Genomic DNA, 26,789 nt, shown 5'->3' with positions numbered 1-26,789 from the left:
CTTTAAATTTAGGTGACATGCTTACTGTCATTTAAGGTAAAGGTTTTCCTGATCACAATATGGTAATTTCAGATGCTTTTAACTGCTGTGTTTTATTCTGTTGGTCACATGTTTTCAGTACATTTGAATTGAAGACAAATACACAAATATACTTGAGTCGAGGATAAAATATGTTTAGTACACTTTTTTGCAAAGCTCCTCAGGGAAAGTAATACAAGATCCCTGAAGTCTCTGCAGTGGATTTGTGATTAGGTGTCTTGCTGGAAGGTTAGGACTCAAACTTAAGTCCTCAGAAAGAAATTGTTTAAATCTTCATAATTTTTTAAAGGTTTTAATGACAACTCATTTGGATTTTTCACTTTAATTTCTGTGGCGTATAGCTGTACAAGAAAATATTTCTAATTGTTTCCCCCCTAGGCAATGAATGCCTTTTAAATATGGCAATATAAGTAGTTTCATAGGGTTTTGCTTTTTGTTGTTGGTTTTACAGACATTGCAGAAACTCTTCACTTTCTCCTGTGTGGTGCCTCCAATGGAAGTTGTCAGGAACAGATTGATCTTGTTCCACGAAGTCCTCAAGAACTGTATGAACTGACATCTCTGATCTGGTAAAGATTGGGCCAGTAATGACTGTGGTTTATATGAGGGTATTTTACTTTAGAAACCTGGTGTTTACTGACAGCTCAGGAAGCTACTTACTAAAATAATTGCACCTTTCGTTTTCAGTGAACTTATGCCATGTTTACCAAAAGAAGGCATTTTTGCAGTTGATACCATGCTGAAGAAGGGAAATGCACAGAACACAGATGGTGCGATATGGCAGTGGCGTGATGACCGGGGCCTTTGGCATCCCTATAACAGGATTGACAGCCGGATCATTGAGGTAGTAGTTTCATCGTACCGTTTAAATATGTCTTATTTTGGTGGAGAGTGGGTGTAGGGCTGGAGTGGGGAGGTGGACTTGTGTACTTAATGTGCTCAATGTTGAATTAACTCAAGATTTTCTCATTTTGTCTCCTGAGAACAAGGTCCTCATTTCTGTTCAGGTCAGAAAACATGGTGTTCTAGTCCTGCTTCTGCTGCTCACTACCTGATTGACTTGGAGCAAGTAATTTAAGATCTTTGTTCCATAGTTTCCTCATTTCTGAAAGGAAACATGAGAGGGAGTTAGGCTACATGTTTCTAAAAGTCCCTTCTATCTCCTATCCAGAAGAAATCTCTCAAAAGCAAAGATTACATACAAGTAGCTGCTTCCCAGTATTTTTAAAGAGCAAAAATATGGAAACAATCTAAATATATAGCTTTAGATGAATGACTAAGTAAATTGTGAAATATACATAGGTTTGTATATAATCCAGACCATAATGGGATAGATTTTAATGACTTAAAATATGATATGCTATAAATGAAAACAAAATGTTCAAAAAAATTATGTGACTGACTCTTGGGAACTCTGCAGAAGAAAAGAAGAATAATGGCAAAGGAAAGCACACTAAAATCTTTCGTGATTTTTCTGTGAAAGTTTTTATGTGATTTTATTCTTGTTTCCATACTTCTTCATATTAAGTTTGCACAGAAATATTTCAAACATTTCTCAGGTTAGGAAAATATTTGCCCCAGTTTAGGAAGTGTTGGGTCACTGCATTATCTGAGATGTCAAGCATCATTTACTAATGTTTTCATGTATAAGTTACTTTAAGTATTAATATAATTTCTAATTTCAACCTGCGTTATTAGAATTTTTTAGGACATGACACTTAAATAGACTTTTTTTTCTTTAAGGTCCTTTCCCCTAGTTAATTTCTAAAAATGAGTTTGTGAAAAACATGTTACAAGATTGGAAGATCTTATGAAAATATCTAAATTCAGAGCTAGCTGTTATGCTATGAGGAAGTTAAAGGTGACTGGTCTTTGTGCATTGTTAGCCTTAGTTTATAAGTAGGTCGTGGTCTCTAACGCTAAGCATTCTTCTTTTTAGCATTTTCCCGATAATTGTATTTTCACTGTCTAAATCTGTCTAAAGTTAACTGTCTTATATTTCCTAAGAGTCCTGTCTTCCATTCAACCAAGGAATTCCATAAGAATGAATATTTTATCACTTCTTCAGGCTGTCTAAAATCAAGCAAACAGTGTTAATCATATTATCTCATTTGAGATACATACTTTGTAATACTTGCCACCCCCGGGGATTACTTTCTTTAGTTCCAATTGTGTCCCTTTCAATCTTAGGGCATCATTTAAATGTAAAGTCTTTTTTGTTTCCTAAGGATAATTTTATAGGATCATTTTGTTTAAAGGAGGATTTTGGTGGGCTGCTAGGAATCCATGCTGTAAATAACATTTTAACCTAAGAATTAGATACGAAGATTTATGGATAACAATTTTTTTTCTGCCAGCAATGTCTTAAAGGCCTTTTTAACACAAATAGTGTCGTCTTCATGTCAGTGATTCTACATGACTGGATCCTTCATCAGGATTTTACCTGTATTTGTCTCAGGGGACCTGATAGGTCCTGTAATATATATTTGTGTTTAATTAAAAACGGTTTGTTGAGTGAATGAGTTTTGTCACATCCACACTATTAAAACTTGTATATTCAGTTACTTCACCATCTAAAACCTGATGAAACAAATATGTAAGTTAGCATTTATTGAGGGTTCCCACTGTGTCTTAAGTTGATAAATTTCTCCATGTTTATATTCAAGGTTTCTCTCTCTTTGCTCTCAGGCAGCCCATCAGGTCGGTGAGGATGAGATAAGCTTGTCCACTCTGGGACGAGTTTATACTATTGATTTTAATTCTATGCAGCAAATCAATGAGGACACGGGAACAGCACGTGCCATTCAGAGAAAACCTAACCCCTTAGCCAATACTAACAGTAGTAAGTATCTTTTGAGTTAAAAGTAGTACTGTATTGTCTGTGAGTAGTATTTGCAATAACAAATAATTGTTTTATGGAGTGTTATTATTAAACTTAAGACAGTTGCATAGTAGTAATTAATTTTTTGTTGTTGCTTTAATCGGCAAATGAGCCAATATTAACTGGCATCTTCCCCAAGATTTTCCTACTTCTGTGATTTGCAGTGTCCTGGACTCTAGTCAGAATTGTCCTGTGCATCCCTTTCCCCACCACCGCCTTCCAGTGTTATTGAGATATAATTGACACACAGCACTGTGTAAGTTTAAGGTGTACAACGTAATGGCTTGACTTAACGTCATGAAATGATTATCACATAAGTTGAGTGAACATCCAGCTTCTCATAGATAGAAATTAAAGCAATAGAAAAAAAAAATTTGTGTGTGGTAAGAAACTCTTAACGTTCATATATAACATCAGCAGTGTTAACTATATTTGTCATGTACGTTACATCCCTAGTACTAATTTACCTTATAACTGGAAAAGCTTATACCTTTTGACTGCATTCATCCAGTCCACCCCCCGTCGCCCCCCGCCCCAGTAACCACAAATCGGATCTCTTTGAGTTTGGTTTTGAAGTATAATGAACTTACAACACTATGTTAGCTCCTGTCACACAACATAGTGATTTAGTACTTCTGTACATTTCAAATGATCGCCATGATAAGTCTACCTACTATCTGTCACCAAAGGTGTTATATACAACAGTAAGTGACTGTATTCCCCATGCTGTACATTTCTTGCTCGTGCCTCATTTATTCTGCAACTGGAAGTCTCTTCCCCTTAATCTCCCTCACTTACTTCTTTTCTCCCCTCACCCCCTCCCCTTTGGCAACCGCCAGTTTGTTCTCTGCAGCCCATGCAGTTTTTTAAATCCGATCCTTTTATCCCTGTTTTACCTTTGCATCTGCTCACATCCCATCATATTAGTTCTTTCCAACCTTTTATTTTATACTTCCCCCACCAAAATTCTCTTAATTAATGAAGAATAGGTGATCGTGATTTTTTTTTTCTTTTCAGGTTTCTGTCATTTGTTCCTTTCCTGAGGGATTTAGTTCATTGCTTTTGCAGGTCTAGGCTAGAGTGCAAGGGTCAGCAAACTGTTTCTGAAAAGGACCAGGTAGTAAATATTTTAACCTTTGCAGGCCATGCAGTCTCTGTATTCAGCACTGCTCTTGTAGCTCCCAAACAGCCATATACAATATGTAAACAAATATATGTGGTTGTGTTCCGATAAAATTTATTTACAAAAATAGGTGGTGGGTGGATTGGGCCTTTGGACCATACTTTGCCAACCCCTGTTCTAGCGCTTTTCGTCCGTTACCTTTCCCCTGCACCTTATTCCCTCTAATCAAAGTGACAGGTCATCTTGTTTTTCCAGTTTCTTGCTACATACTCACTGTCCGGTTTTTCAGCTCTGTTTATTTCTTACTAGTGGTTTAGCTGGCTAATACTGAAACATCTCCAATATTTTGTGGAACATATATTAGTAAAAATAAGAGATACAGTGTAGTGGTGCCTTGTGCTTTTCAGCTGGCCAGAATGGTCGGTGGTTTTTTAGCTGGCTAAAATTTGTCTTAATGCCATTTATAGACCCCAGTTGATTGCATAAGTTAATTTGCTTTATAACCAAAAAGTTTTTGTAGCATTTCAGATAATTACATCAGCTTGAATGCTTTATGTTATTTACTTTATTGTGTTTCTGAAGTCTGTAGCTTTAGGATTATACATTTTTTTTTATTACAGGTGGATATTCAGAGTTAAAGAAGGATGATGCTCGAGCACAGCTTATGAAAGAGGATCCGGAACTGGCTAAGTCTTTTATTAAGACATTATTTGGTGTTCTTTATGAAGTGTATAGTTCCTCAGCAGGACCTGCGGTCAGACATAAGTGCCTTAGAGCAATTCTTAGGATAATTTATTTCGCGGATGCCGAACTTCTAAAGGATGTCCTGAAAAATCATGCTGTTTCAAGGTGTGTTCATGAAAGTGGTGAAAACGCTTTAGAAATCCAAGTCTCTGCAAGTAACTTCAGAAATCTTTAAAGAAATAGTACAGAAAAAATATGCACAAAACTGTTTATTTGGAATATTTTGAGCCCTTCGTTGTCTTTCTATATTCACAAACACCTTTGATAAAGAATAAATTAAATGCAGAAGTTGAGCATTTAAGAAAAATTCTTGTTCTGGTGGATTGGTTTGACACTTAAAATATTTTGCTCTCAAATTTAAAGTAGGATGGCCAGCAGTAATTATTAAATTCAGACAAATGTTTTATATACAAATGCTTTCTTTTTTTAGTCATATTGCTTCCATGCTATCAAGCCAAGACCTGAAGATAGTAGTTGGAGCACTTCAGATGGCAGAGATCTTAATGCAGAAGTTACCTGATATTTTTAGTGTTTATTTCAGAAGAGAAGGTAATGCCGTTCATGATAGTTAATCCATGGTTAATCTTTTAGTCTAAACATTATTTCAGTAGAAGTATAGTTATACTCTATAGAAAAAAAATTAAACTGTTATTTTTATGTAAGATATTTGCATGCTTACAGCTTTAATACATATAGAGCATCTTTTATAAATCTTTTGTTATAGATTGTGTGAGATTCACTGTCTGTTGATGAACACTTAGTAAGTTTCAATGATTTGAGTGTTTATGGCCCAGAAGCAATCATTGACTTTTCTTTTTATGCTGATAACATACAGTTGCCCATAAAGATTTTTTGAAAAAGTCAGAGGTCACTTTCCCAAGGAATCCTGTTAGTAGATCAGAACAGCTGTAAAAGGGATTATTTTTTTACTTCACTGTGTAGATAATGGAATGTTTCAAGGCTTGGAATAATCTTCAGAATGCAATTGGTGTAGTCCTCTAATTTGAGGAATTTCAGTGTCGAAATCAGCCTAGGGGACATGATACTTTTCCATTCTTTTCTTGAAGACCTCAAAGATGACACTGTCTCACTCACTTGGGTGTTTTATTCTTTTTAAACCTGCCAAGATATCAAAAGTTCCTTCTCATCAACAGAAATCTCTTTATGGGTCTTTTTGGTCTATTAGGTTACTTTGATCTTGTGAGGATGCAGAAAATGATGGTGTTTTCCCCTCACGTAATACTTTATCTTCAGTCTTAGAAACAATCCTGGTTCTTTATGCATATGATCTGTTTTCCATTCTTTTGATCACCTTTTCTTATGCTGGATTCATCTCTCTTTACATCTTGAGAATGTAACAGACATGCTAGTGTAATAGTATTGAATCAAATGGGAAGAAGTTTTCACTGTTTCTTATTAGCTCTGTTCAAATAGCAGTGAGTTTTCAAAAAAAATCCAGCACTACACATTTATGTGAAATAGAAGGCAAACTCTCTCCATTTCCCAGAGATAATAACTATGGTTAACAAATCAGGTTTTCTATGCTCACATAAATGCCTGGTATGTATTCTTATTTTTAGCCTTAGATTATCTTGTATTTTGCATTCTGTATTTTGTTTTTGATTTTCTGTTTTTGTTGTTGTTTGCTTTTAGTTGCTTTCTGATTTGGAAGCATATCAGAATCGGTCTTTTTTCTTAATGATTTTTTTAAAAACTTTGGTAGAATCAACTATGCCATCAGGTTGAATTTCCCGCCCCCAAATATTTATATGGCATATACATTATGAAGTTTATGGAGGAATGTAGATTGGTTCTACCCCTTTGCATCTGGCTTGTCTCACTGTTCTTTCAGGTTCCACTTAAATGTCACTTACTCCTAAAGATCTAGCCTGCCTTCTAGATTGTTACATCTCCCGATTGTATGCTCCAACAGCACTGTATTTTCTTTTTCATAAGCAGTTCACTCTTTATTTGTAGTTTCTTGTTAAATGTATCTTTCTCATTAGTTAATAAGTGCCCTGAATCCATTTTTCTTAGCCATGGCCATATCCTTAGTCCCTAGCACACAGTCTGGCATATGATTGCTGCAAATAATACTTGTGGAACGAATGCCTGAAGTTTGAATTCATTCAGACTTTTTTTTTTTTTTAATAAAAAGAATCTGATGGAAAGCTCTGAACTCTTCCCCAGAAAAATGTGATTGTGTGAACATGCACGCACATACATTCAGACACACAGATTTGCATATAGTTTACATACCGATATTCAGACACACACCTTTATATTCCCCCTCCTCTCATGTACATCTTCCCACAGTCCAACCCCAAATATAAACCCTGCCTTATAAGTTACTGTTCATTTCTCCTCATACACATCCAAGGATGTGAAAATCACCATCCTTCAATAGCTGGTGTTCTCTTTTTTTGGCAGTAGTGTTACTGTGATCTTATCTCATTGTAGTATTTGAAGTTAATGACTGTAGGTCTTTTTCTTCCTTCTGGCTGTCAAGCCACAGGTGCACTGCATTTCTGTAATTGCTTGTTGTTTTTATAAAGGGTATTTTATTTCCAGTAGGAATTTACATGTGACCCCATTACGTATCCTACATTCGGGTTTTGAGTATTGGCAGACAGTCAGTATAAATATCTTTTCTTTAATTTTCAGTTTGCCTACTACTTTTCTTTGGAGTCAAGTTGAAGACTCTGGCACCTAAAGTTATTTTCCTATTTGCCGGGTACTTTTTATTCATTCCTTGTGAATCCATGTTAACATTTAGGGATCTTATAATGGTGGGGAGGTGGTCCTGATTAACACATATTCTCTTTAATCTCTGCTCTGTAAAGGTGTAATGCATCAAGTAAAACACTTAGCAGAATCGGAATCATTGTTGACAAGTCCACCAAAGGCATGTACGAATGGGTCAGGATCCTTGGGGTCCACGACGTCTGTCAGCAGTGGAACAGCCACGGCTGCCACTAACGCCTCAGCTGACTTGGGATCCCCCAGCTTGCAGCACAGCAGAGATGATTCTTTAGATCTCAGCCCTCAAGGGTAAGTCAGAGTTTTGCAGTGATTTTTGTGCTCTTTGCCTTTAACTCTGCCCTGGTACCTGAGACTCACACAGGGAAGTAAATGGTAAAATATTACAGAGAGTGTACGTTTTCTATTTTTCCATGTATATTGTGTTAGATATTTAATGGGAATGGGAAGAAACCTGTTGTATTGAGCCATGTTTAGGAACCACAAGAGATACATGGTGTTTCCATACAAGGGAACTAAGGCTCAGAGAAGCTAAGTGACTGGTATAGTGTCATGTACTTATTTTACAGATGCGGGATTTGAGCCCTCATTTCTGATTCCATAATCTTGCGATTATTTACTATATTGCAGCATACATACCAGCTTTAAGAAACCCAGATATTTAACATAGTGAAAAATATTAAAAATCGGAATTTTTAGACTGTAAAGGAAAAAAGATCCCGATTTCCCATTTATCTTTAATTGGCATATGGGAACTTTTGCTGTTAATAAAGGCAAATGAGAGTTCTAAGTTCTCTGCTTCCACCTCTTTTTTAATTCCTTTGTTGTACTGTGCTGCTGAGAACATTACCAAACCCTCATGTTGGTTTTCATTTTGTTGTGTTGAAACAAGTCACACTCTTAAGTGTTTTTGTTTCTTTGATGTAAGCTGAAAAGTAGATCTTGGTAAAACATTATACTTAATAAGTGGGGTCCAAAGATTTAATCTTATAAACTGCAAGGTAGCATTGTCCTGTGAAGCTAGCCCACTCAGAACCCCAGCTGCTTTTGGTGCCCCTTGGCAGCAGTTGTCCACCCTGTGGTTTAAATATGAATTTTGGCAATTCTGTGACTTCTGGCACAGTGACTGTTAATTTTAGGAAGCTGCTGGGTTTAAGTGGCACCATGTAGTGGGCACAGTCCAAGGAGTTTGAGAATAATGCCAGAGACCCTCCACCTTCACTGTTTTCAAGTTGGATTTTCTTGCCATTTTCCCTCCCAGCCTTGCCTGCCTCTCTACTTCCTCCCGAGCCCTACTCCCTCCCCCAGCTGCTGCAGTAACCTTAAGTCATTGCAGATGTTACGGAAAAATCCGATCGAACTTTTTTGGCCAGCCCAATACTATATTATAGCACAGGCACTTGGTAAAATATGATGCAGCTCAGACAAGTGCCGTATTTCTGAGCTACATACATAAAGTATATGAAACAAATATGCAATGCAAAGAACCTATGTGATTATAGGTTCTGACAGTTGATACTCTTAAAGAAAGAGGAAAGGAACTTTTTCTTAAAATACTTTCAGAGTTTTAAGTGATTCCTTTCTCTTCTAATATGGTTTTAAATGAAAAGTTTATATAAATTTGTAAAGGTGGAATTGTTTAATTTTAAGTTTATTCTTTGAAAGTTCACTTGTCCTGATCGTCAGGTATATTGATCACACTATTAAGTGTTTTCAGGAGACATGTCAGATATTGGAAGACTTTAAATATTTTTTTCAAACTTTTTCTTACTTGGGTCATAGACCAACTGAACCAGAACTTTTTTTCATCTTCCCTACTTTAGGTAGCTTTGTTATTTGAAGGATGATATTTTAAACTATTTCTAGTGTTGTTAAAGATAGTGAAAATAGTACACAAAGGCTACATACGTTCTGTTTCATATATTCTAATTCAAAATAGGCTACTCAGATTATCACTTGCCACATTTGTTTACAGATAATTTTGAATTTTTTAAAAAAGTACTTATAAATGCATTCATTTAGGATGTTATTGCCATTACACACCATGAAATTCCTTTGCGTAGTATTGGAAAGTATTTTGATAATATTAACACTCAATGCTATGTATATTTTACTTATTGTCATTTAGGTTAGGGAAGAAATAAGGTACTCAGATTTAACATATTCTTTTTCTAGTTTATGCATTGCATGTTTGTTTCCCATGCTTTATGTATGTACTGCATTTAATAATGGAGTTTAACACAGGATTAATGAGATAGTCTATTTGGTTTTCTTTTTTAAAATTAATTAATTAATTTCTTTATTTATATTTGGCAGCGTTGGGTCTTCGTTGCCGTGTGCCGGCTCTCTCTAGTTGCAGTGAGCGGGGGCTACTCTTCAGTGTGGCACGTGGGCTTCTCGTTGCGTCGGCTTCTCTTGTTGCAGAGCTCGGGCTCTAGGCGCGCGGGCTTCAGTAGTTGTGGCTCACGGGCTTAGTTGCTCCACGGCATGTGGGATCTTCCCGGATTAGGGCTCAAACTCGTGTCCCCTGCATTGGCAGGTGGATTCTTAACCACTGCACCACCAGGGAAGTCCCTGGTTTTCTTTTTAGTAGTTCAGTATAGTCAAATAGCTAGCTATTTTCTGAACTAATCATTTTCTGTGTCTTGTACACTTTTAGAACATTGGTGCAGAGTTGGCATTACATAATCACTAAATGAAAAATACCCTGTTATAACAATATTTTGCCATTTTAGCTTCCTTTTAAATGAGTGATGATACTAAATCATGGTAAGTGCTAAACTTATCCCATGTTTTCCCATGTGACAGTCGATTAAGTGATGTTCTAAAGAGAAAACGACTGCCAAAACGAGGATCAAGAAGGCCAAAGTATTCACCTCCAAGAGATGATGACAAAGTAGACAATCAAGGTAATTTTTGTGATGAAACTATGAGGCAGTAAAGGGAAAGGTGGTAGCAGTTAAGGATACATACTTGATTAAAATTGCTGATAGCTTTGAAGCATGCCTGAGTTTCCTGAATTCCCAGTGTTGTTAGTTCTTTTAGCTGATTTATTAAGAATGGGAATCTTAAATTCAGTTGGTTTTCATCGATTGCACTGAAATGATCTAATCATCATTCTCTTTTCATAGCTAAAAGCCCCACCACTACTCAGTCACCTAAATCTTCTTTCCTGGCAAGCTTGAATCCAAAAACGTGGGGAAGGTTAAGCGCACAGTCTCACAGCAACAACATTGAACCGGCCCGAGCTGCAGGAGTTAGTGGTCTTGCCAGGGCTGCCTCAAAGGACACCATATCCAATAACAGGTAAGGTGGGGGGTTCTGTGTCACCTCTGTTCTCAGGTCAGAAAAACTTCCCATTTTTCGGTCAGCATATTTATTATATGGAGATGAAACATGGACACAGACCTTTAATTTATGCTCAGAGGTGGCATAGCTCAAGGATGGAGCCGATTCTCAATTCTTGAACCCTGTGTCTGGCTTTGTCCTGCGTTGCAGTCTCATATTTTAAAATTCCTTTCAACACGTCTACTTGGGAGTTGTGTATGTTCAGAGCCAAACAAATAGGTTTCCCATTGAACCTGTCCTTTAGTTCTGTTCTAGAAAAGGAAAGCGGGTGTATTTTCTGTACACATACATGCGTGCTCTTTTATGATAACCCTCCTCCACCCTTTACAATGGAAGGTAAGGCTCTTAGAGCAGAGCCATTTTTTAGAAACTTAGAATTCTGTCAGCTAAACTATTTCACACCAGTTTATGGCTTTAAAATATTATTTCTTTACAATCCTATGGATTGTTTTGTCTTTTGGCTCTGGATATAACATACCAGCAAGGAGTACTTCTGCAAATAAGAAATTTAAAAAAATCAAATTCCATTGGGAAAACAAGGAAGTCCTTTTTGTTTGGTTGATTGCTTTGGTTGGTTGGTGGTTCTGAACTTCAGTTAATAAAAATAATTAAGCAAATATATTTCTGAAGCCATCAGAATTTGTAATTTAAACAGCGAGGTCTCAGCTGTCATAGCTAATTGTGCACCTAATAGGTGGATGTTTCTTGTCTGTAGTTCTTTACTTCAGCTCTCCAGGGAACATAAATAAAGGACAGTGCAGATATGTCTGTACCTTAGAGAACAGTCATGTAAAATTGCTTTCAGGTGAACACTCAGGAAACTCTTAGGTTGTAGAGTCCCTAGAAGTTAGAACTGTTTCTTTGGTCTTCATGTAATGACCTGAAATGTATTTTAAGTACCTGTGCATTTCTCTAGGTATATCTTAGCCCACTTTCAAACTGAAACTTAATTGGGTTAATGTGGAATCTGAATTTACTAGTCTATAAGCATAGACCAAAAAGGATTTTAAATGTAGCAGCTATTTGCCTTTGACCAGAAGTTATAATTGAAATCCTTTCTGTGTACACTGAGACTTTAATATCTTTTTCCTTCTGGCAGAGAAAAAATCAAAGGTTGGATTAAAGAGCAGGCACATAAATTTGTAGAGCGTTATTTCAGTTCTGAGAACATGGATGGAAGCAACCCTGCATTGAATGTCCTTCAGAGACTTTGTGCTGCAACCGAACAACTCAACCTCCAGGTACCGTGACTGGTGCATCTGGCTGGTTCACTTCTGTCTCTTCTGGCGTCTCTTCCGTCCTGCTCTTGCTTTCCTTGGTGACTCTCTAGCTTTTTTGCCAGACATGTACCTTTGGTGCTGACATTTCTTTAACTTGTCCCTTGACTTTTCGTGCATCATTTTATCATTAGATGGGCTAGACATCTGGTCTTCGACTTTCTTTCCTTCACCTCCCTTATTTCTTGACAAATGTAGAGACTTTAGAAATGTCCCTCAAGCACATCTCCTCTCTCAGTCCTCTTCAGCTACAGGTGTTAGCATTGAGAAGACCTTCCTTAACCCCTCTTTACCTGTGGCCTGAGAGTACTCAGAGAGGATAGAGATGTAATAACTAAGCCTTTTGCGTTTCATTTGACTCTCTTTGCATTTTTGATATACTTTGAGCAATATGCGTAGTACATGTTTTCCAAGAAATTGTCTGTTTCATTCATACTTTAAATGTACTAATGTAAAGCCATACCTTGAACTCTTGTTATATCTCTTTTCATTTTGGTATTGTAGCTCCATTCCTCCATTCGTATTCTCATCCTTTGTCTTTTTTTAATTTTTTAACACAGTTCCATTGGTTGAATATGAAGGGTTTTGGTGTTTTTTTAACGTTAGTCTGGATACTGGTTTTCTGTCATGAAGTAGTCACGTTTTGTGACTGTGTGTGTAGGTGACAAAGCTCTGCCAAGAACGCACCACCCGCCCCTGCCTTCTTTTTTAAAGGTGTTAAGAAAGTGTCCAGTTGCTTTTGGGGAAATGTGAATTGTGCATTTAGTAAAGGCTGTCGAAATCAGTAAATATTGTTTTCAACTCTTTCAGGTGGATGGTGGAGCTGAGTGCCTTGTAGAAATCCGTAGCATAGTCTCAGAGTCAGATGTTTCATCATTTGAAATCCAACATAGTGGATTTGTGAAGCAGCTGTTGCTTTATTTGACATCTAAAAGCGAAAAGGATGCTGTGAGCAGAGAGATCAGATTAAAGAGATTCCTTCATGTATTTTTTTCTTCTCCAGTAAGTTATCTAATAATAATGCCTGTGTGTCTTACCTTAAGCATCATTGTTCACTAGTGTGTATATTTTCATCCCAGTAGTAATTTCGAGTAGTTTTTGGTCAAGATATTGAGGTAAAGTGTTTAGCTTGCTTATTATACACAGTTGGATTCATTGGTCTTTTATACATCAGGTAAATAATAAAACAACGAAATGGTGACTTGAAGCAAGGGCCTGTTCTGTGGTTGATGAATCTTGAGTCTTTGTTTTTCTGTCAGGCAAGCCATTAATAGTAGTCTCTCACTTGTGAATGTATTTTATTCTCAATATCTGTTTTTAAACATATTGCAGTTTGCAGTATATTTTTTAGAAGGGAAATACAGTAGACATAATGTAGCTGTAGACATAAGATAGAGTAGACACATATACATTTCTATTCTGTATGTAAAACACAGAACTAACAATTTCATTGAAGAGTACTTAATCACCATTTATAATGTGGATTATGAGACCAGAAGCCACAGAGCAGCTTCACTTCCTTCACCCTCAGTGAGTGAGAGCAAGAGAGTAACCTGAACACTGTTGACTCCACATCACTCTGCTTGTTCATAATGGCTTAAGAGAAGGCATCCCTAGGGAAGATTCTCTGGTTCAGCTGTATAATAGGGCTAAGGACAAGTCTCCTGTATGAAACTGTGTCACCATGTCTTTTCAGTGTTTGCAGGCATTGCTTATATTGTCTTAACTGGTGCGGCTACCTAAAGCAGAATTGATGTTTATTTGAGAATCATTAGATGTGTAGCAATATTGGGTATAGTTTTATACCATGCTTAAAATTATGTACAGGTCTGTAATCTCTTATCTGATACTCCTTGGGGCTGGATGGGTTTCACGAGTTCTACCATACAGTATATACAGCATGTATTACCTGATATATCCCCAGTGGATTCTGAACAGTACTTTGCACACATTAAATATTTTTGCAGCAAAACATAGGACTATTCCTACTAAATAAAGGTTGAATAAAGACTACAAATGGCCTTGTGTCTGTCTGAGTCAGGTTTTGCCACTAAATGAGTTGTGTTTTCAAGCCTTTTGGACTTAGGAATTGTGAATATGGGATTGTGGGCCTATACAGAAAGAATGTCTTTATTGAAATAATTTCTTTGGAAACACTGTTCTAACCAAATCCATCAAAAAAGGTACAATAGATTAGATCTCTTGTAAAACTACCTATTAAATTTTCTTGTTGAGCATTCCATTTTCATGAGGCCTTGCTTAACCTATTCGTTTATTTATAACTTTAGCTTCCTGGAGAGGAGCCCATTGGAAGAGTAGAACCAGTGGGTAATGCACCTTTGTTGGCATTAGTTCACAAGATGAACAACTGCCTCAGCCAGATGGAACAGTTTCCAGTCAAAGTGCATGACTTTCCAAGTGGAAATGGCACAGGAGGCAGGTAAGGATCATTGCCTAGGTGTGCCCTTGCCATTGGACTTTATGCTTTATTTTGTTGAGGTAAGGTGGCAAGAGGTCTAGTGACATCTTGGTCTGCTCAAAGAACATTCATGAATAAGGACCGCAGAAATTAAATATTCTAAAGTGTGAATCAGATAATTTTTATCCCTAAAGTCGTACCCCATATCTTAAACATGATGTTTTGAAAATATAAAACCAACTAGTGCTGGAAAGTTGTAGTAGGCTTAGTTTTCCTTAAATTGATGTACTTTAATATATAAAGCTTTTCTCCAAGAAGTTTGTAGATATGGATAATAAAATGTTTACTTTCTGTGCAATAATGTGATTTTATATGTGATCTAAGGGGTTTTGCAAAAACTTTGCATTTTGATGGGCTTTAACAAATAAGTTTATTTTTTTCCATAATATAGTAGTTTTACAGGACTCATGAAGTGCTACAGAAAGAATTCATTAAGTTCATTGTTGTGTTCTTACAGAATGTTACATGCTTCCTGGAATATTATGACTAGCAGCCTAGAAAATTTTAAAAAGTAGCTTGGGTTTAAAATCACAGTCTGCTGTGTTTTAAAGACATTTAAAATTCTGACTGAATTAAAACAGTATGCATTATTGAATAGTGAAGTGATCAGTGTGGACTAGGTTTTTTTCTGCTTTGAAATTTAATGTAGAGAGTGGTATTTAATTTCGATTATTAAACTGTCCTGGAAGATTTTTATGAAATAAAGGGACACTTTCAAATATATTTGAGAAAACCATAGTGTTTTTCATTTTTATCTAAATTTGTGTAAAATATGTATGCTTACATGTGTATATATCAATGTAATGGAATATTCTTTCCCATAGCCCTGTTTGCATGCATTATGGAACCTTGTAGATAACTGCATTTTAAACTCGTCTTACTCTTGCCAGACCTTTTCAGAAATGAGCAGTTGAATATCATTACCAGCTCTAGGCTGGTACAGCTATTAAACTGCTTCACTCAAAAGACTATAGCAAAGTAAAATCTAAAGGTCAGTTTTTAAAGTAGTTTTGTAGCTGAAATCTTCGAAAGCAAAAATGAGAGGGTTTGTTGTTTGTTTTTAAATAAATAGGATTTAGTAGGCAATGGCAAAATATTGCAGAAGTGAGCATGCCCAAATGGTTCAGGAATTTTTATCCTGCGGAAATAATTAAATCTCGATCGTGAGGTATTTCCGCTTACATAGATTCATGGTGGGACAGACATGGAAGGTTGATTTAACGTTTTCATATGCATGCATACACATCCTCTTTTATTTCTTATTTTATCATAAAAAGTTTTTTCCAGTAACTTGGAATTGCTGGCTTTACTATATACATAACTGGTAAGTGCTACTTTGTGTCTCAAGAAAAATGCAGAGTTTGCATTATCCTGCTTTTATTTTAGTTAGTGTATGTTGGTTTTGAAAATAATAGAATAACTTTTTTTTCATAAATTATCTTGAGCTTTTCTCTCAACAGAGGATCACAGGCTTTAAAATTTTTCAACACACATCAGTTAAAATGCCAGTTACAAAGACATCCAGACTGTGCAAATGTGAAGCAGTGGAAGGGTGGACCTGTCAAGATTGACCCTCTGGCTTTGGTGCAAGCTATCGAGAGATACCTTGTAGTTAGAGGTACTTTCTGTACATGTATATTGTGTGTTTATGTGTACATTTGGGATGAAATTAAGATTAAGGGATACATAAATTATTTCCCTATTGCTGCTTCTGTCAAAACCTAGCATCAGGAACTTGTGTACTCATCATTTATTTTATATGTAGTATGTAGAAATGTTAAATTTTGTAGGGATTGACTGCTTACTTGGTTGATTGGGTGATGAGTTACTTGATCCTGGTGGAATGTAATAGGAATCACATTTTGTATCTGACAGTTTTCTTAATCTTTCTGCTTTGTAGATCAAAATGCAATATACATGTTTTTCTAGGAATATGTTAGTTTAACCAGTATATATAGGCTTTTCTTTGCCACATGCAATTGCTAGGAGTTTAACAGACTTCTTGGGTCCTTAGGGTATGGAAGAGTAAGAGAAGATGATGAAGACAGTGACGATGATGGCTCTGATGAGGAAATAGACGAGTCTCTGGTAAGGTGCTGTTCTTACCAAGTTTTAATGTGTAAAGTTCAGGGCCTATAGCTTCAATGGATTTTGTTTTGCTTTATTTAGGCTGCTCAATTCTTAAATTCAGGAAATGTACGACACAGGCTACAGTTTTACATCGGAGAACATCTGCTACCGTATAACATGACTGTGTATCAGGCAGTACGGCAGTTCAGTATACAGGCCGAAGATGAACGGGAATCCACGGATGATGAGAGCAATCCTCTAGGAAGAGCTGGTATTTGGACGAAAACTCATACAATATGGCAAGTCTGAAAATGATTTTGTTTGGTTTTTCATCAACATTGATACTGTTTGTGTGTTTTGGAATTCCTGTTACTGGCTGGCTTGCATAAGGAGAGAGGGGACTCTAAATTCTATGTTTTATTATTAAAAGCCACTTCAAATGTTCCATCTTGTGTGTGTGCATGTGTGTGTATGTGTGTGTATTTAGCTTCCTCATTAAGTCTACTTGAAAATGTGTTTGGGGAATAAATAATCATAATTTGCACCTACTTTTCTAGTAGCTTCATTTCAAGTCTTTAAATAAGGCAAAAATGTCTCTATAAGATGATGTTCCTTTAGGTAGTACGAAGTTTGGCGTCTCTGAGCCCTTAGATGCATTTGGATGCAGCTTCCTGCATTGTTGGTGAATGTCTACTACTTATTTAAACAGGGTGATTTTTCTCAGAGCCCCCCCGCCCCCCTGGAGTTTCTCAGGTGGCCCCTCCTAGGTGATCTTTTCTAGGAAGCAGTCGCATTGGCAGTTCTCCAAATCCACAACTAGGGAGAGAGAGGATAGCCCTCAGAGAGTTGTTCTGGTAACTCTGTGGTGTCTGTGGCTTGCACTTTGGCCTTGCAGAATAATTTGCCATTTTAAAATCTACTTTGAGTTTACATACTCTTATTACTTTAGGTACAAACCCGTGAGAGAGGATGAAGAAAGCAATAAAGATTGTGTTGGTGGTAAAAGAGGAAGAGCCCAAACAGCTCCAACAAAAACTTCCCCTAGAAATGCAAAAAAGCACGATGAGTTGTGGAACGGTAAGTGATGTCTAGAGGGGCAAGGAGATCGCCATGGGGCAGTAGTCTTCCTGTCTTGAAGGTTTTGATGGAGTGATTTATATCTAGTAGTAAAATCTTTTTTTTTTTTTAAATGTCTTATACAACTCCACGCACTTACACACTTACAATCTTTTTATTTATTTATTTATTTTTGCGGTACGCGGGCCTCTCACTGTTGTGGCCTCTCCCGTCGCGGAGCACAGGCTCCGGACGCGCAGGCTCAGTGGCCATGGCTCACGGGCCTAGCCGCTCCACGGCATGTAGGATCTTCCCGGACTGGGACACGAACCTGTGTCCCCTGCATCGGCAGGCGGACTCTCAACCACTGCGCCACAAGGGAAGCCCTAGTAGTAAAATCTTTTAATATAATTTATAAAAATATGAATTACTACAAACGCTTGGCTGCTTTTAATTGAACCCTTGACTTTAATGTCTAGAAAGTGAAAAGTTATCTTGAAAGAATTTTGGGGAAAACTTACCATTCTTTCTATGAAGAATTCATGTTTTTATGAAAGCAAAAACAAATTTCATTAGTAGAACATATGCACTAAAGAAGAGGCTGGACATTGGCCCTTAATTTTTATTGTTATTTATATTTATTTATATATTTATATATATAATAATATATATTTATATTTATTGTTATTCATTATAATAGTGTGATCCACCAATTATAGAAGGAATAAAAAGTTTTGCTAGGTTATAAAATGACTACAGAAAGTAGTAAAACCTCCCAATTGACTTACCTTCCTTTGTAGTATTTCCTTCCAGTCTAACTTTGCTCATTTCCTCCCTTTCTTTTTTTTTTTTTTTTTTTTTTTTTTGATACGCGGGCCTCTCACTGCTGTGGCCTCTCCCGCCGCGGAGCGCAGGCTCCGGACGCGCAGGCTCAGTGGCCGTGGCTTATGGGCCCAGCCGCTCCGCGGCATGTGGGATCCTCCCAGACCGGGGCACGAACCTGTGTCTCCTGCATCGGCAGGCGGACTCTCAACCACTGCGCCACCAGGGAAGCCCCTCTCCGTTTCTTTTTTATAACAGTGCCTTACCAATAGGCTGCATTCCTTGGGGACCAGCCCCTATCAGGGATTTCCAAACACTGGTGGTGTTGATGAAATTTTCCCTGGTCCACAGAAGTAAGGGCATTGTAGCAAGTTTGTTTTTCATAAAACTCAGTTTTTTCTATATAAAAGGGTGTTTGAGATATTTGTTTTCTATGTTTTTGGTATTAAAACAGTTGCCCTTTTATGCAGAGCTAGTGTTGTGATTTTTAATTTCTTTGCTTGGTAGAAGTAAATGGCAACAGTTTCAGTCTCTCTCTTTTCTAATGCTATTACTTTATGAGATCCAAGAACAAAGGAATTGCAGTTCCTACTTGGAAACTATCACAGTCTATCATGTCCTAAGTCTTGGATTAAATAACCAAATCTTATTTTGATCAGATGTATAACTTGGGAGTATTTGTTTATCTTACATGGCCATTTTAAACTGGATATAAAAAATCCAGGAAATTTCTGTAGCAGTGAACTTAATTTAAACACCTTTTCTTTACTCCTCTCTGGCCATTTTATTGTCAGTTATTTTTCTGATACAAAGGAGAAATGCAGGAGCTTCCCTGGTGGCGCAGTGGTTGAGAGTCCGCCTGCTGATGCAGGGGATGTGGGTTCGTGCCGCAGTCCGGGAGGATACCACGTGCCACGGAGCGATTGGGCCCGTGAGCCATGGCCACTGAGCCTGCGCCTCCGGAGCCTGTCCTCTGCAACGGGAGAGGCCCACATACCACAAAAAAAAAAAAAGGAGAAATGCAAAGGAGTCAGTTTTTCTCCTTTACAGTGTATGAGTATGGGAGAGAAAGTGAAATTTTCCTAAGCCTGGATGATTTATCTGTAAGATAAAAAAGGAAAAAAAATGTTCAAGCTGTCAGTACTCTACTAGTAAGATACGGAGCGTTAAATCTTAACCACTCGTGGTTACTGTTTTTAGGCATGTTGAGATGATGCTGGCTTCATTGACTGCCTTTCTAACTTTGATCAACACTTTGATCAAACTTTGATCTTTTGCCCTCTAGATGGAGTGTGCCCGTCAGTATCAAATCCTCTAGAAGTTTACCTCATACCCACACCACCTGAAAATATAACTTTTGAAGACCCTTCATTAGATGTGATTCTTCTTTTAAGAGTTTTACATGCCATCAGTCGATACTGGTATTACTTGTATGATGTGAGTAATATTGCCTACTTTCGAACTTTTCCCTGATGTGTTGTCCATTACATGTTTTTTCTTAGTTTCTGTCTAGTGCTTGATCAGTTTCCTGTTGTACTAGAAATAGAAACAATGATTCAGCTGAACAGCACAGATCCTAGCCCAGCATGTATGAAAGATACTCTTCCAGTATGTTAGTAAAAACAGAGGGTAAAGCAGCCCTGTATACTTCATACAGTAAAGTCACCTATTTTGAGTTTTAAAATATGGTCAAATTATCTTTTGCATTTATATTTCAGTGGTAGTATTTATACAATAACTTGAGCAAGTGGTTTTTACAGGGCAAAATGGATATTAAGTAGTTTCTTAGTCTTTGCAACTGATATTTCCCCAAAATACTATAGAATACTCTGAACAATCATACCACTTTAGAAATATTAACGTTCAACTTGCTGGTTTTAATCTCCAAAAACGTGAATCTATTTTACTGTAAAAGCTGTATCAACAAGAAAAATTCTGCTTTCTCCCAAATGTGTCATCATTAGGTAAAAATTCATCTAGGCAAAATAGTATTTATGCTTTCATTTTATTGTTTTTAAGAATTAAACTGCCACCTCAGTAGTCTTAAGAGCAATATAATGAAATATACATACATTTAATTTAGTTCTCTAGGCAGACCTAGTTCTCTTAGCAGACTTGTAAATATTCTCTAGCTATAATTTATAAAATTAAGCTACCACATAAAAATTTACCATTAATTTATTAGTTAAAAAATCTTTAGGTACCTTTAGCTAAAAGTTCATTTATTTAAGATGTGTATTAAATTCAAGTGAAAGTTGAATGCTTGTCTTTGATACTACGCTAGTGGAGGGAAGAGTGAAGGAGCTGGCCCTGCATGAAGCATTCGCTGCTCTGTCAGTGGCACGTGGGGTTGGGCTGTCTCAGCTGTGCGTTGTGAAAGCTGCCATTCAGGTTGGGACATACCAACGAGAAGCTGTATGTTGGAAACCAGCAGGGGAAGTCTCAGCACTCTGCATACGTATTTGGGAATAAAGGAAACGATGGTGAATATAATCCTAATGTTTTACTACATAATAGACTTTTTTTTTTAACATTTTACAGAATGCAGTGTGCAAGGAGATTATCCCAACTAGTGAATTTATTAACAGTAAGTTGACAGCAAAAGCAAATAGGCAGCTTCAGGATCCTTTAGTAATCATGACGGGAAACATCCCAACATGGCTTACTGAACTAGGAAAAACCTGGTAAGACAATCACTTCTGTAGTGGTGGGCTTGGGAGTGTTATCATTGTGTTGATCTTTATATATCTTGTTACAAAAACATAGTCTTTAGCAAACCTATTTAAATGTGTTTAGTTAATGTGATTTTTGATCATAGCTTGCTTAATAGTGTAGCTTCAGCATCCAAACAGGCTAGATGAGCTGGGGCCGGCACTAGGTCTACTTGATAGTATCTTTATATATGAAATAGGGAAGTACACAAGGATTTTTAGTGAGGAGATTCAGCCCTCTTCCGTCATAAAATGGGACACCAAAGGTGGAGTTTGGTTGATTCTCTCTCTGAGCCTGTTTGGGTCCAGACCTACATTCTTGGAGACTATAGGACTGCACTGATGGATACGGGAGCCACCAGCCTCATGTAGCTGTATTTACATTTAGATGAATTAAAATGAAAAATTTTTAATGGGAGTTTTTTAGTCACACTACCCACATCCTTGCGTGGCTACTCATATTGTACAGAATAGATGCTGAATGCTTAGATAACCATAGGAAATGCTCTGGACAGTTCTGTGTCAAGAACTGCCAAAATCACATGTCAAGAGGCAGCAGGGCCTTGGTACTGCAGAGTTCATTCTTTAAAAATAAGCAGCTGCCTTTTGGCAGTTTTGAGTGACTTAACAAATGCCAAAGCCAAGAGGAAAATCATGAACTTAGTGAAATCATTACTCGTGTGTATGTGGAATGGGATGGGTTGGCAACCTGGTGAGGTGGTGATTATATTTTAAAATTTCACCTTCACTAATCATGTTATGCTTACTGAAGGTCATTGGGAGATTAAAGATGATCTTGGATGGGCTTGATTTTAATGGTTGAATTTCAGATTTCATAGTGAATGGCTACTTAATGCATTATTACTTGATCATTCAGAAATTTCATGCAAGAATTATGAAAATTCTTCAAAATTAGTTGAGTAGACCATTTTTATTGGTTACATTATAATTATTAATCTGTATCATATCAAAAGTTGTTTCTAAGCCAGGGTTTTTTAATGGTTTTTGATTCTAATTCAGTTAATAAATTTATATCGCATCTTTTTACAGCCCGTTTTTCTTCCCTTTTGATACCCGGCAAATGCTTTTTTATGTAACTGCATTTGATCGGGACCGAGCAATGCAAAGATTACTTGATACCAACCCAGAAATCAACCAGTCTGATTCTCAAGATAGCAGAGTTGCACCTAGATTGGATAGAAAAAAAGTAAGTTTCTCCCGAAAATATTTAAAGATAAGTCATACTGATAATGGGAAAACTAGAAATGTGATGCATCTAACTATCCCTATTGGTTTAGAGGCTTATCTTAGTCGCAGTTATCTCTTTGCTTACCTTCTTATCATATGTGTTAGCCATATTTTCCTATCAGTCTCTTGGGATCTCTTGGGATTCTTCTTTATTCTCCAGTAAGAGTCCTTCCCTCCCACCCTGGTTTCTGTAATGATTTCTACAGTTGTTTTTCTCTTTTAGTCTCCATAACTCTTGTGCCAAGGAAGAATCTTCTCTTCTTTCACTGAGACCTCCTTCTTTTCTTTCTAAATTAAGAACTCTAACCATATCTCCCTTTTATAATTGATCCCTTTATGCAGTAGGTAGAATTAATCAAATCCACATCATTCTCTTAGCAAATCACTCCAATTAGAAGAGACAAACAAAATCCTTGATATAGTTCATGTCTCTATACCCGTCAGCCTTGTATTGCTGACTGCATCTTCTTGTGCTTCTAATCCTGGCCCCATGGTGATAACTCTAAACCACACAGCCCCGGGCCATTTACATCTGAGACTAGTCCTGCACTTCTCGCACTGCATTGCCTTTTACTTAGGACTTCTTTGTTCATCTCCCTTTTTCTTGCTGAGGATTCTTATTCAAGTCTGTCTTCCTACAAACTTCTATCTCCAGAAGTCTCACAAAAGCCATTAGTAATGGCTTAAAAAGGGGGAGTGGGAGGAATGAGAAGCAAAACAAAAAAACGTTGTTCTTAAATCCTATCTTTATTTGTATCGTTAGGATTCCATAAACAAGGTGTAGGTAGAATTTGGAAATCTATCAAGACCTTTCTCATCCCCATGCATCTCATTAATAGATATTTGCAGTGGTACTTGTAGGATCTCTGCTGGTCAAGGCCAGTAGGTTTCCAGCTCACCTGTCACCTCCACACCTATTTCTCCATCACCAAACTATAAATGTACACAGTGAGATTTCATGGAGCCACAGCCCTGAATTGCATTGATGTTTGAGAAGGTTACAGAGATCCTTTCTTCAACAACTTGAATTTTCTGAATTTGCCATGGGCTCAAGCTAATAACTACACTTACATCTAGCTTTTCTTCATGTATAGCAGGATGCTGTTGATGTCTACAGCACTGCAGCTATGTCTTAAGACCCCTTCTGAGGTGTGCTTTTTTTTTAAGAAATAATTTTTAACGATTGAATTGATTTTTTTTTTTTTTTTTTTTTTTGCACCACAGAAATCTGCATAACAAACTTTACTAACCAGCTTTTATCTGCCATTAGTTTCCTATATATTTGCCTTCCCATTATTTGCTGTCCCTAGAGACTCAAGACTCAAGGTCCTTTTCCTTTTTTTTTTTTTTTTTTTTTTTTTTTTGCACTGAGAGAAATGCCACCTGTTTATCAAAGTTTCCTCACATTTGTACTTTTCTTTGCAGCGTACTGTGAACAGAGAGGAGCTGCTGAAACAAGCAGAGTCTGTGATGCAGGATCTTGGCAGCTCACGGGCCATGTTAGAAATTCAGTATGAAAATGAGGTGAGTTTATGAGGCTGTGTTGACTTGTGCTGTTGATAAGATGTCACTAGAGTTTCTTGGTCCTGTGAAATTGTAAAAGACAATTGGGAAATTTATCTCAAAACTTGAGATGTACTCTGTTTTCTCTTGAATGATTTGTTCTAAGTTCTCCATTTTTCAAGGTTAAATTGCATAATAAAAGGGTTTTTTTTTTTTCCTGGCAGAAGAGCAAGTGTTTGTGTAATCTTTAGGTTGATAAAGTGACAGGTTTTAAACATAACTTTCAAAATGTTTGAACTGCATTTTTAAAAAAATCAGGTTTACTGAGATACAACTCATATATCATAAATGCACACTTTTACGATACACATTTCTAAGTGTTGACAAATGTATACAGTCTATAACCACAACCACATCAAGATAAAGAACAAATCCCATCACCACAGAAAGTTGTCTTAGACCGTTTTGCAGTCAGTCCCCAGCCTTCATCCCCAATCCCTGGCAACCATTGATCTGTATTCTGTCCCTCCAGTTTTGTCTTTGTACAGTATCATAATAAATGGAGTCATATAGTACGTAGCCATTTGTGTTACTCTGCTTTCACTTAGTGTAATGCTAATTCATGTTGTTGCGTGTATCAGTTTGTTTCCTTTTATTGCTGAATAACAGTAATAGTCCATTACGTGGACATACCATCATATGTTTACCTAACCATCAGTTGATGCACATTTGAGGTATTTCCACTTTCTTAGCTCTTAGGAGTAATGCTGCTGTGAACATTTGTGTACAAGTCTTCGTGTAGACATATGTTTTCATTTCTCTTGGGTAAAATATGAAATACTTCAGGGTTGAATGGCTAAGTCTTTTGGTAAGGTACGTTTTGACTTTATATGAGACACCAAACCGTTTTCCAGAGTAACTGCCCCATTTTTCCTTCCCACCAGTAATGTAGTATGTGAATTTCAGTTGCTTCACATGCTTACCAAAACTTGGTTATTGCCAGTCTTTTTAATTTTAGTTACTCTAGTGGATTTACTGTAGTTTTAATTTGCATTTCACTGATGATTAATGATTACTATCTTTTCATTTCTTATCTTCTTTGGAGGAAGTGTCCAGGAATTCTGCCCACTTTTTCATTGGGTTTTGTTTTATCAGAGCTTTTAGGAGTTCTTTTTACATTCTGCATACAAGTCCTTTATGAGATAAGTGTTTTGCAAATATTTTTTTTCAGCCTGTTGTTTATCTTTTCATTTCCTGATGAAATATCTTTGAAAGAGCAGAAGTTGTTAATGTCGATGAAATCCAGTTTATCAATTTTTTTCCTTTCTGGTTTATGCTTTTTGTATCCCAGGAAAATTTCCGTTAAACCATGGTCTCAAACATTTTTTCTTATGTGTTTTTTTAGGAGTTGTATAGTTTTAGCTCTTATATTTAGGCCTACGATCTGTTTTGGGTTTTTTTTGTTTTTTGTTTTTCTTTAGCTGCATTGGGTCTTTGTTGCAGCGCGCGGGCTCTCTCCAGTTGCGGCAAGCGGGGGCTACTCTTCATTGCGGTGCGCGGGCTTCTCATTGCAGTAGCATCTCTTCTTGCCGAGCACAGGCTCTAAGGTGTGCAGGCTTCAGCAGGTGTGGCACGCAGGCTCAGTAGTTGTGGCACACGGCTTAGTTGCGCAGTAGCATCTCTTCTTGCCGAGCACAGGCTCTAAGGTGTGCAGGCTTCAGCAGGTGTGGCACGCAGGCTCAGTAGTTGTGGCACACGGGCTTAGTTGCTCCACGGCATGTGGGATCTTCCCGGACCAGGGATCAAACCTGTGTCCCCTGCATTGGCAGGCAGATTCTTAACCACCGCACCACCAGGGAAGTCTCTCACAGGATGTTGATTAGGTTTGTGTTGAATCATGGTCAGTTTGGGAGAGAGTTGATGTTTATGGTATTGAATCTTCCAGTGCGTGAATACAGCGTAGCCTTTCTCTGATTTAGGTCTTTAACTTCTCTCAGTATGCTTCATAACTGCAGTCTAGAGGTCTCTCGTGTACATGTTTTATTAAGTTCCTCCCAAATAGTTCATGTTTTTTGATGGTTTTGAAAATAATATTGTTCTTTCTTTTCAGTTTCCAGTTGCTGTTAGTTTGTAGAAATAAGTTTTCTTTGCTGACCTTGTTTCCTGTGACCTTGATAACTTAATTATTGGTTCTAAAATTTTTAAATAGATCATTTAGGATTGTTGTAGGTACGGGGCTTGGGCAACTTTTCTGTGAAGAGCAAGATAATAAATGTTTCAAGCTTTGTGGACCATGTGGTCTTCATCACAGCTCCTCACTTCTGGCTTTGTAAAGTGAAAGTGTCCGTACACAATACAAACATGAATGAGCAGGGCTGTGTTCCAATAAAACTTTATTGATAGTCACTGAAATTTGAAGTCATATAATTTTCACACATTGTGAGATATTATTCAAGAATTTTTTCAACCGTTTAATATTGTAAAGCCCATTTTTAGCCTACACACTGTACAAAAACAGGCAGTAGGGCCTGAGGTGTAATTTGCTTTCCATGTTGTAGACAATCATGTCACCCATGAAAAAAGACAGCTTTACTTTCTTTCTAATCTTTGTCTTTTCTTTCTTTTGAGATGTTTTTAAATAGCCAGGCCAGTAGACTCAAAATAATGATTTTCTATAATTGTCTCTGAAGTATTGAGTCTCCTGGGGATACTTTCCTTCCTCTTTCCC

The 26,789-nt window shown here is 37.1% G+C and overlaps 1 protein-coding gene across 4 annotated transcripts in view; it reads left to right on the top strand.

Moving 5' to 3' along the window:
• TRIP12 (thyroid hormone receptor interactor 12) overlaps positions 1 to 26,789 on the top strand; it is a 106,599-nt gene that overhangs the window by 64,461 nt on the left and 15,349 nt on the right. For 2 of the 4 annotated variants that reach the window (XM_007453265.1, XM_007453263.1), the window contains 19 exons: positions 491 to 608; positions 727 to 883; positions 2,728 to 2,881; positions 4,664 to 4,892; positions 5,218 to 5,336; positions 7,631 to 7,838; positions 10,356 to 10,456; positions 10,679 to 10,853; positions 11,995 to 12,136; positions 12,983 to 13,174; positions 14,461 to 14,612; positions 16,097 to 16,269; positions 16,666 to 16,739; positions 16,821 to 17,020; positions 17,671 to 17,798; positions 19,885 to 20,036; positions 21,141 to 21,283; positions 22,361 to 22,517; positions 23,984 to 24,082. In XM_007453265.1, coding sequence (XP_007453327.1) covers positions 491 to 608; positions 727 to 883; positions 2,728 to 2,881; positions 4,664 to 4,892; positions 5,218 to 5,336; positions 7,631 to 7,838; positions 10,356 to 10,456; positions 10,679 to 10,853; positions 11,995 to 12,136; positions 12,983 to 13,174; positions 14,461 to 14,612; positions 16,097 to 16,269; positions 16,666 to 16,739; positions 16,821 to 17,020; positions 17,671 to 17,798; positions 19,885 to 20,036; positions 21,141 to 21,283; positions 22,361 to 22,517; positions 23,984 to 24,082 — 2,873 coding nt within the window. The remainder of the gene's footprint in view (positions 1 to 490; positions 609 to 726; positions 884 to 2,727; positions 2,882 to 4,663; positions 4,893 to 5,217; positions 5,337 to 7,630; positions 7,839 to 10,355; positions 10,457 to 10,678; positions 10,854 to 11,994; positions 12,137 to 12,982; positions 13,175 to 14,460; positions 14,613 to 16,096; positions 16,270 to 16,665; positions 16,740 to 16,820; positions 17,021 to 17,670; positions 17,799 to 19,884; positions 20,037 to 21,140; positions 21,284 to 22,360; positions 22,518 to 23,983; positions 24,083 to 26,789) is intronic. The other 2 variants (XM_007453264.1, XM_007453262.1) reach the window with 1 other exon arrangement.

Source organism: Lipotes vexillifer, unplaced genomic scaffold, assembly GCF_000442215.2.
Source record: "Lipotes vexillifer unplaced genomic scaffold, Lipotes_vexillifer_v1.1 scaffold471, whole genome shotgun sequence".
In the NCBI taxonomy this organism is placed as follows: Eukaryota; Metazoa; Chordata; class Mammalia; order Artiodactyla; family Lipotidae; genus Lipotes; species Lipotes vexillifer.
The sequence above is the reverse complement of the archived record's forward strand: the minus strand, read 5'-3'. Positions and strand labels throughout refer to the sequence as shown.